Source organism: Mya arenaria, chromosome 5, assembly GCF_026914265.1.
Source record: "Mya arenaria isolate MELC-2E11 chromosome 5, ASM2691426v1".
Lineage (NCBI taxonomy): Eukaryota > Metazoa > Mollusca > Bivalvia > Myida > Myidae > Mya > Mya arenaria.
Genome location: NC_069126.1, coordinates 16,220,296 through 16,231,666, shown reverse-complemented (window position 1 = coordinate 16,231,666; position 11,371 = coordinate 16,220,296). Strand labels below are relative to the sequence as shown.

The window sequence follows — 11,371 nt, the reverse complement described above, 5'->3', positions numbered from 1 at the left end:
CGCATTATCAACACCAGTGCATGTAATGAGTTGATATCACTTACTTTAACATACTTTTTATACAAATTTTGATAAAGTATGATCATTTTGCTAGTATTACCTTTCTTCCTTCAAACCTTGCCAGCGGTCCATATAATTAAATGCATATTACAATAATTAAAACAAAGAATGAAATCAAGAAGGAGAATAATTTCAGTAATATTCATTTTAAAAACCTCAAAAGGTTTTGGCCCTTTACATGGCCGATAAGTACACTCGACCGTAGATGTTGTGTCCTCAGTAGCCACTCTATATGTATGTGCATGTAATATGATACCGGGACTTCCGGAAGATATACTATCATGAATAAAGCTAGTGAACGGTCATCGGTTGTTTCTAAGAATATCTAATCCCCGAACATATCATCTGGCGACGAGGATACTGTGAATTAATAGTGTAATATTTGGATTAATGATCATTTTGTTTAACTAATGGATAAAGACGTTAAACAGTGAACATAAAATGAATAATCTTCCGAATTTTCCATCCTTTGATGTGGACACAGACAAATCAAACGCTGGCACGCGTTGGGAGAAATGGCTAGGGCGGTTAGAAAATTTATTTGTAGGATTAAAAGTGACAGATGATGACCAAAAACGGGCGTTGTTGCTTCATTACGCTGGTGAGAAAGTGTATGACATATACGATGTAGAAAAAAGGGACACGGATGCGACCTTCGAGGCAACGAGGAAAGTGCTTAATGATTATTTCGCCCCTAAAAAGAATGTTCAAATGGAAATATACAATTTTCGGTCATGCAAGCAACATGACACGCAGTCATTAGATGAGTTCGTGACAGAACTCCGGACACTTGCAAAAAATTGTGAGTTCACAAACGTAGACAAGGAAATTCTACAACAAGTAATTCAGAACTGCAGATCGAACCAATTAAGACGTCGTGCCCTGCGAGAACCGGATAAGGCATTATGCGACATATTAACAATGGGTCGAATGCTGGAGCAATCCGACCGACAGGCTGCTGTTATGGAGAATTCGGACACTGTGCAAAGGGTTTCACAACGACCACGTGGCAGTGTGAACAGGCGTGGACATAAACGAGAGCGCGGTGGTCAGCATTATGCAAATTCTGGCATGCGAAGAGGTTTATCGGCGAAACCACGTGATCACCCTGGCTTATCGGCGAGACCACGTGATCGCGCTCCACTGAATGAAAATACCTGCCGAGCATGTGGTTATGAATATCCACACAAGCAGACCTGTCCAGCGAAGGGCAAAACTTGCAATCTTTGCAAAAAGCCTAATCACTTTAGTAGGTGCTGCCGACAGAGGGGTATTAGGGAAGTTAAGCTACAGTCCGATTCAGAAGATGAATACAACTACCAAGTCAGTGTAAAAAGTGTTAGCAAAAACAACAAGACTCCGAAAACACTCATCTCAATTAACAATATAGCAATAAAAGTAACAATAGATACCGGTTCGAGTGTAAACATTATCGATGAAAACACATACGCATTCCTCGGAAAACCAACACTTAAAACGAAACATTTACCTAAATTATTACCATACGGAGGGGGTTCAAACTTGAAAGTGAAAGGTTGTTGTGAAATGACAGCTGAGAAAAATGACAAAATAGTTGTAGACAAATTTTACCTAGTCAAAGGTAATTACGGGACACTTTTGGGATTTCAAACGGCTTCAGACTTAGGTGTTGTTAAAATAATCCAAAATGTCAACATTTCACAGGAAACGATCGAAAGGAAATACCCAGGAATATATGAAGGTATTGGGAAATTGAAGCAGCAAACCGTGAAACTTCACGTAAACAAGGACGTGCATCCAGTGGCACAAAAAGGCAGAAGAACTCCTTTTCATTTGCGAAAAAATGTCGAAAAGGAAATTGAAACAATGTTAAAAAACGACATAATAGAGGAAATAAGGAATGAATCAACGCCATGGGTGTCTCCAATCGTGACACCACCGAAGAAAAATGGTGACGTCAGAATTTGCGTTGATATGCGATTAGCAAACAAAGCGATTGAAAGGGAACGACACCCAATGCCAACCATCGATGAGCTTATACATGATTTAAATGGATCAAAGGTGTTTAGTAAAATGGATTTGAAATCTGGATACAATCAACTAGTTCTCAAAGAAGAGTCACGCCCAATTACAACCTTTTCGACGCACATAGGTCTATTCAGATACAAACGATTGAACTTTGGGACAAACTCCGCAAGCGAAGTATTTCAAAAGACAATAAGTTCAATAATAGCAGGAATTCCAGGAGCAAAGAACATTTCAGACGACATAATTGTATATGGGAAAAACCAAACAGAGCATGACATTGCATTAGACAAAGTGTTCAATGCACTTCATCGCAACGGGTTGACACTTAATAAACAAAAATGCGAATTCAACAAGTCAGAGATTACGTTCTTTGGTGTTGTTTTCAATGGGTCAGGGATCTCAGCAGATCCGTTAAAAGTGGAAGCTATCCGGAAAATGGAACAACCAACCAATGTGTCAGAAATAAGAAGTTTTCTTGGAATGACAGCATATTGCTCCCGTTTTATAAAGGAATATGCGACAATAACAGAACCTCTCCGAAGACTGACAAGAAACGAAACACCATGGTCATGGGAACGTGAGCAAGAAAACGCGTTCGAGAAGCTCAAACAGGATCTCTCAAGTGACACAGTGATGGTGTATTTCGACCCAGGGAAGGAAATAGAAGTAGTGACAGACGCTTCACCGGTGGGACTTTCAGCAATTCTTACCCAACAGGGCAAAGTCGTGGCATATGCAAGTCGGGCATTGTCACCAACAGAGTCTAGGTACAGTCAGACGGAAAGAGAGGCGTTAGGTGTTGTATGGGCATGCGAACACTATAACATGTATCTTCGTGGTGCTCCATGCTTCACTGTCATAACCGACCATAAGCCGCTAGAATGCATATGGAAGAAAAAACAACCGCCTCTAAGAATTGAACGGTGGGGTTTACGACTTCAGCCATACAAAATGAACATTGTCTACAAGCCTGGAAAAGACAATCCATCTGACTACCTGTCAAGACATCCATTGCAAGATGTTGGTAACGATAGAAACCTAGCAGAGGAATATTTTATCGCTGAAAGAGCTGTTCCAAATGCTATGACATTAGATGAGGTAAAATCAGCATCGATAAGTGACAGTACAATAAGAAAGGCTATTGACCTTACAGAAAATGGAAAATGGTACGAAATAAAGACACTAAGTGATCTAAAAATAAACAAAGAAGAATTATCTGCACTTAGAAGTGTGAAGGATGAACTGAGTGTACACTGTGGAACTGTACTATTGAGAAATGACAAGATCGTTATGCCTAAATCGTTAAGAGCGCAGGCTATCAAACTGGGCCACGAAGGGCATCAAGGGGTCGTGCGAACCAAGAGCTACATACGTTCAAAAGTCTGGTTTCCTAATTTGAACACTGATATCGAAACAGCAATAAAAGGTTGTTTGGCTTGTCAAGCAAATACAAAGGAACCGAGATCAAGAGAACCACTGAGAATGTCGGAAATGCCATCAGGCCCATGGATGAATTTAAGCGCGGACTTTTGTGGACCGTTACAAACTGGGGACTATTTATTAGTTACCGTTGATGAATATTCACGTTATCCAATTGTGGAGATAGTCAAATCAGTATCGGCGAACACTGTCATACCAGTGCTGGACAAAATAATAGCAATGTTCGGGGTACCAACAGTGATCAAAACGGATAATGGCAGTCCATTTAACAGTAATGCATTTTCAGATTATGCAAAATACTGTGGATTTATTCACCGAAAAATCACACCTAGGTGGCCGCGGGCAAATGCTCAAGCAGAGTCTTTTAATAAGCCCCTAATGATAGCATCAAATCTTCACATGTAGAAGGAAAGAACTGGAAACAGGAGTTATTCCGTTTCTTACGCCAATACAGAGTGACGCCACATACGTCAACTGGTTTTACGCCGTTCCGTTTATTGTTTCAGCGGTAACCATCAACGCGATTACCAGATATCGCAAAACCAGAACAAGATGTAAGATTAGACGAACTCGCAAGGCGTAATGACGAGAAATCAAAATCCCACTCGAAAGAGTATGAGGACAGAAGGATTAGGGCAAGGGAACGTCACATCAACATTGGTGACAAAGTGCTACTGCGAAATGAGACACCGTCTAAGTGCTCTACGCAGTTCAAACCAATGCCATATACGGTTACGGAAACAAAAGGACCTATGATCAGTGTAAAATGTGATTCAGGACATCGAGTTACACGTAATTCGTCTTTTATGAAAAAGGTTGAACCATCATTGGACGCCTCCAACATGGATATGAATAATAATGACGATGATCTTGGGGATGATCTGATCGATAATGATGGTGGTCAAAATACGACGGAGGTTCACACCCGACCAACTAGGGAACGACGACCTCCGACTTATTTGAGCGACTATGTGCGGAGTGTTGATAATAAGGTTTCATAGTGATATGGGCATAATAAACCCAGTGAAACCTGAAGATCGATGATATTTGATCTTTCGTGTGAGTTGTAAACATAAATGAGTACAAAATTATCTTATATTGTTTTATTATAGTTAATATTGATAAGGCGTTTTAAATGAGTTTTGACATATAAACATTTGACAAATTCTGAAACATTCAGTATATTTAAATTTCTCACAGTGAATATCTGCCAAAGACATACTTTAAAGTAAAGAAAAGAATGTGGACAAATTATGGACAATTTAGATGACAGACGATTTTCTTATATAACATTATTCTTTAAAAAAAAATATGAATAAGATTGTGTACGTATGTGTAAATGTTTGGTATTGCTCATGTAGTAGAAACGTTTTATCTAGTAGTAGTAAATATAACCTTCGAACTGACCTCACCAGTATCAAGTTTCAATGAGTTACTGATTACCTTGGAATTTCTTAAACCCGTAAACACTATAGTTAAGTTCACAGAATCAATTCCACCAGAGTATGTTAATAATCTAATTATCAATTGCAAAGTTATCGATGTGGTTTGCAATATTAAGTTTTGATATATTCGTATTATAATTATAACATACATGTATTACTTTTAATTAATGATTGTTGTTTTTATATTTATATTTTTCAAATAACATTCAATCTGAATTGAGGAGGGATGTTGTGTCCTCAGTAGCCACTCTATATGTATGTGCATGTAATATGATACCGGGACTTCCGGAAGATATACTATCATGAATAAAGCTAGTGAACGGTCATCGGTTGTTTCTAAGAATATCTAATCCCCGAACATATCAGTAGCGAGAGACATATTTAAACCGAGGCAGGCGAGCGTGACCCGAGGGCATGCTCCCAGGAATTTTTTAGAACTTCAGGCTCTTGTGCGTCTTGGCACTATTTTTTTTTATCTTTTTTAACAAGAAAATATTTTCATATTGGTTTAAGATCCTGGGATAAGCTCGTCGGAGTGAAGTGAAATTTCATTGAATTAAACGTTTTCCGATAATTGCAAAACAAAGGAAGTAAAGAAACGCCGACTTAAGACAAAATCAAATATATGTTCATTTTTTTCTGAATCAAAAGCTGAAACTATCGTCTATGTTCAGGAAAATCCCACAATCGCAGGACAATAATCTTAGAAAATCGGTGAACCAGTCTATTATCTGATTACCGGGTCAGATGCAAGCGTCCAGTAGACTAGGGATATCGAGGTCAACACGCTGGCGGTTGGGGAAAGGTATTTTCATTTTCTTTTTACGTAGTGAACTGAAAAACTATTGTTATTTTATATTTATCATTTTAAAAGCAGGTTTCAGGTCTTTCGATTTAAACAGTAGCACGTTTTTTTGCGGTATTCCTACTTTCATTTTGGACAACATTTGAAGGCTTTTCCAAATTGCGTCATTAAAACCAGGAATGATAGCCGTCCAATGAAAACGCTTCTTGCATTTCAGATATAGGCGAGTGTGCGGTCAAGGTCAAAATTGCGAGAGGGTAATTCGAAGTGAAATACCGCAACAAAAACGTTCGATTTGTACATTAACGCGTCTAACTGAATGAGTCACAATGGTAGGGATGATATTTCAAGCCCTTCTTTGTAATGCATGCGCTAAATTTGCATGTCAGTCTGTATGTAACGAGTTTAAGGTGATTTGTTCGTAGTCATTAAATTTTTGCATCGTTTTCATTATGCACCAGTTATTATTTTAGACTAATGCATCAGTCATTTGAAACCACGCCCCCCCCCGGTCAGGGGAATAGCGAGGACCCTGACCATAGGTCCAGCCAATCTTGGCTAAAATCACGTCCTGCGGGGATGAACTGATGGTTTAATCTCGCCAAATGCCCCGCACCCCAGGGGCCCTAGGTAATGCCCATTCCCTGCTATATTTAAAGCGAGACATAACCATCCCATTCACCCGGCAATGCAGGGCCACCTGAAAGTTAAAAACATGGTCCATTTCCCCGGCTATCCCTGGTATACCCCCGGACCTTGGGGGTCGTGGTTACAATTGACTGGTGCATTAGTTTAAAATAATAAACATGTTTTACGGGATTCTGTCTCAATAAAATGTATATTTATATTTATCATCCTACATTCCAGTTTCTACCACAAGAGTTGTAAATATTGAAAAACTGAGATAAAAACTGCAAAAAATGGCCACCAACAATAATGGGCCAGGACTGAGGAGTTCCAAGAAATGAGGTTTGTTCTCTTTCTTAGTTTCCTGTTAACTTTATGGTTTCAGAACAATGCTTTTGGTATTAACATTCAACCTTTAATAAAACAAAAACATATGGATGTTTCAATGCATTTCAATAAATAATTGAATGTATTTACAATTATTCACAATTTCATGTAATGTTTAAAAAAAATTAACTCTACAAGCTTACATTATTTCACAATACAAATCTTTTTTTAGACATCATTTTGATATTTATTTCGCACAAAATACATGACCTATAAATAAGCCTTCCTAAAAATTAATAACATTTTTTCACTTTTTCTAACAAACTTGCTTAACTCAATAGCTGAATAAAGGAATGAAATCATTACGAGTATATAAATACTTAATCTTAATTATTATTCTGCAATTCATGCATCAATGTTTGATTTGTATAACCTGATTCAGAATTGAAATCAAATTGCAAATTACCTGTCAATTCACATTTCGAATAAATCTTATGAAATCAACCTTGAAACCTAACAAATTCACCTCAGTTTAATGTTTAGAGTTATTTTATTTCTCATGTTTCATGTTTTCAGGTCTTCAGTGCTACATTCACTTATCATGATATCATAACAAACTCCTTTCATATCTTTTTAGAGTGTGGCAACAAGTAAATGGACCTTGACAAATGTCCTCTATGTTAGAGCCAGTCCCTTACACAAGTGACCTACTTTTGCACAGCTGAGGTTGTTATCAAACGCAGCAGTAGGTATGAAATGCGGAAACTGTTCCAACTTGATCTTCAACAGTTGAGTTACTCCTCATCACAATACCTGAACTGAAAACAATCGGTGACGATCCTGCACTTCACTTCTACCTCACAGTGCTCTTCCCTATAAACGCTAGAGGAAAGTTTGAAAATGAAAAACTTGTCATTGCAAGAAAGGACCAATTGATTCTTAACAAAACAACCTGCCTCAATGCTTTAGCTGACACTACATCAAGTCAACACAAGGCAATTTGTTTTTCTCGCAACCTGACCGGTATGTTGAATCTGATCAAAATTGTACACAACCACTGGTCAAGAATATAGAAATACAAGTTATATGATCAGTAACCTAAAATATTCTTGAATATTTGAACATAATTACAGAGTATATGTTAAAGTTATACATATTGTGTGTAGTGTAGGTAAGATCAATGCCAAGGTTATTTTGGCTAAAAAAAGGAAAATGAGTCTTGATTCATAACATCGATGAAATAGAAAGCCTTAAGTATTTTCGATAAAGTGATACATATATTTTGTGGTGATGTCATAACCTTGTTTCACTGTTTTTGAAGAGAAAACACATGTTATAAATATATTATCACATTTGTGTTTTTTTAGCTCGACTATTTTAAGAATAAGGTGGGCTATACTATTCGCTCTGGTGTCAGTGTCCGGTTCAAGTTTTAGGGCAAGTTGGGATTTTCACTTATAAGTCCAATACCATTCATTCAATTGACTTAATACCTCTTATAAGTCCAATACCCTTCATTCAATTGACTTAATACCTCACACAGTTGTTCAGGGCCATCATATAATGGGAATAGATAACTCCTTTATACAAGTTATGGCCCCTGATTGACTATCAAACTTAGGTTAAAGTTTTAGGGCAGGTTGGGATATTTATTAATAACTTCTCTACCATTCGTTCATTTAACTTAATACTTGACACATTTGTTCAGGACCAACACACAATGAGGTTGCATAACTCTGTATTATCCTCAATACAAGTTATAGCCCCTGATTGACTAAAGGTTAAAGGTTTAGGGCAGGTTAAAGTTTTAGAACAAGTTGGGATTTTCACTAATAAGTCCAATACCCTTCATTCAATTGACTTAATACTTTACACAGTTGTTCAGTGCCATCACATAATTAGGTAAGATAACTCCATATCATATTTTATTCACATAATGGCCCCTGATTGACTATGGAACTTAGGTTAAAATTTTAGGGCAGGTTGATATATTAATTGATAACTTCTATACCCTTCATTCATAATATCCTTAATACAAGTTATGGCCCCTGATTGACTTAGGTTAAAGTTTTTTGGCAAGTTAAAGTTTTAGGGCAAGTTGGGATTTTCATAAAAAAACTTCTATACCTTCATTCAATACTTCGCAGAATTATGGACGACCATCTTACACTAATGAACATAACTTCATGTTAACCCTAAATACAAATTATTGCCCTTGAATTTTTTTTTTCTTTTTAACTCTTCTTTTAATTTCTTTTGAAAGGCACATTTTCATATTCCTAACCACATTTTCATAAAGGGAAAACAAGATATTTGAATGACCTGTGTCATTGTTCGGGCGGGCTGGTGTTAGAGCAGCGTCAAAGTCACCTTATGTATCGATTAATTTTAGCTAGGTTTGACATAAAGAGACCAAACTTGGTATATGCAAAGAGTTTATGGAGACCTTTTATGGGAATGCGTTTGAGGCCCCTATGATCAAGGTCAAGGTTACTATTAATAGAAAAAGGGTTGGTTTTGAATAACTTAAGTAAGGGTCTTCTAATTGGTACCAAATTTGGTATATAGGAAGAGTTTATAGAGACCTTTCCTGAGATTGTGTTTTTGGCCCCGAGAGTTATGGTCTAGGTCAAGGTCAAAATAGAAATATGGTAAGTACTGAATAACTCAAGTAAGGGTTGACATAGTGTGACCAAACTTGGTATATAGGACAAGTTTATGCAGAGCTTTCTTTAATGGATGCTTTTTGGCCCCCTAGGGTCGTTGTCACTGTTACTAAAAATAGATTACTGTTTCAGTTAAGGATGACATACTGCGACCAAACTTGATATATGTAGGAAGAGTTTATAGCGCGGACACGAGTATGTGTAATCTGACATTTAAATATCTCGTGTGACTTTGATCTTTGAGTTATGGACCCTGGTCAATGTCATTGCTTATCGTCTCAATGAGGACAACATTTGTACCAAGCAATATGATAATTCATCAATGCATAAGTAAGTTATAGCACGGACACGAAATGTTACAGCCAGACGGACAGACAGACTGGTGAAGTGTTTCTGTAATCCCCTCCCCACTCCGTGGCGGGGGATTTGAAATTTGATATTTATAAAATAGTGTACTTCCATTTTTTCCATTGTTGTGTTTTACCATTCTGTCAATATGTTAAGTTACAGTTGTGCCAATATCTTACAGTCACAATATATGACTTTACAGAATCGAAACATTATTTAATAACCTCATCATAATGATTACTTATCTTCCTATTGTTTTCTTAAATGTTCTGCAATTTCAATAATTATTTACAAAACATGTTCCTAAAATCAGAGACATTTGACAGTATTATAAGACTTCTCATTTAATGTTTTGTCTATCTGAACACTGATGTTTGCATATTGCTCTGTAGATATCACTATGCTTTTGCTAAGTTTAATTCCCATTAATGTTTAAATTAATTTCTCATATGTACATATAATTAACAATGTTCTGTTTTTCAACATCTCACTTCAACAGTTACAAAATGTTAATTTACAAGAAATACTTGTATTTATATCACTATGTCATTTTGCCATGTCTCCCTTCTTTACTACCTGTTATGCTTAAAGCTGCACTCTCACAGATTTACCATTTGTACAACTTTTTTTATTGTTTGTCTTGGAAAGCGCAAATTTTGTGTCAATATCCGCAAACAAATGATTTAAGATTACTGACAAAAGATCAAATCAGATTTTCATATTTCCATTTGAAAATTAATGTCTTATGGCTTAAGCTGTTACTAACAGATTAAGAAAATTGCATAAAACATCAATTTTTGAACTTAAGTATAAAAATCTGCAATCTCTTTTTGTCAGCAGTCTTATATAACTGGTTTCAATGGATTTACGCAAAATATGGCTCGTTCTAAGTCAAAAAATGAAAAAGTTGTCAAAACGTTCAATCTGTGAGAGTGCAGCTTTAACGCTGATGAATATATCATTCAATGTCTCTTTTATAGGCACTGACTCTCCATTTACAAACATTAGAATTCATAATGCTTAAAAAAGTATGCCTGTTTCAACTTCTCAACTTATCCTGCTTTTTTGCATGACCCTTAACCATTCTATTGTGTGTTGTTGTTTTTCATTTTCGTGATTTATGACTTTTCAAACTTTAAAAAATAATGGCCTTTTGGCTATCAACCATATCAGCAATGCTTATACTGATAATATAAAACTCCAGGCATATCATTTATAGTTTTTGGTTTGACAACTTTCAACTTTTAAGTTAGTAAATCATTTAACAAATATACCTATTTTCAACCCAATTCATTCCAACATAACAACTGAAACTGAGTCTTTTTAAGCCCCCCCCCCCCCCATGTAAAAGATATTTATCACCCTATAAATAGTTTCATTCAAATACTGTGCATTTGGATACTAGGTTCATATTACTAGGTTTTCATGCATTTTCATTTATATTCTTTTCTTTCATACCTGTTCTATTTCATTGCTTATGAAATAGTGGCAGCATGTATTTTAGTATTGTATTAATTTGTCTGTGTGCATTCTTATTCCAAGTATTGGTCATAATGTATATGTCGCACTTACACCAAATTATAACAAATATTCTTTCTATTGTTTATTATATTTCAGTACAACTCTACCATTCACATCATACATAC

The 11,371-nt window shown here is 36.3% G+C and overlaps 1 protein-coding gene across 1 annotated transcript; it reads left to right on the top strand.

The window, feature by feature from the left end:
* Window positions 1-501: 501 nt before the first annotated feature.
* On the top strand, window positions 502-4,508 carry LOC128235474 (uncharacterized protein K02A2.6-like). Its single transcript, XM_052950291.1, has 2 exons — window positions 502-3,778; window positions 4,039-4,508. Exons 1-2 carry the CDS (start codon window positions 502-504, stop codon window positions 4,506-4,508), a joined length of 3,747 nt encoding a protein of 1,248 aa, XP_052806251.1.
* Window positions 4,509-11,371: the final 6,863 nt, after the last annotated feature.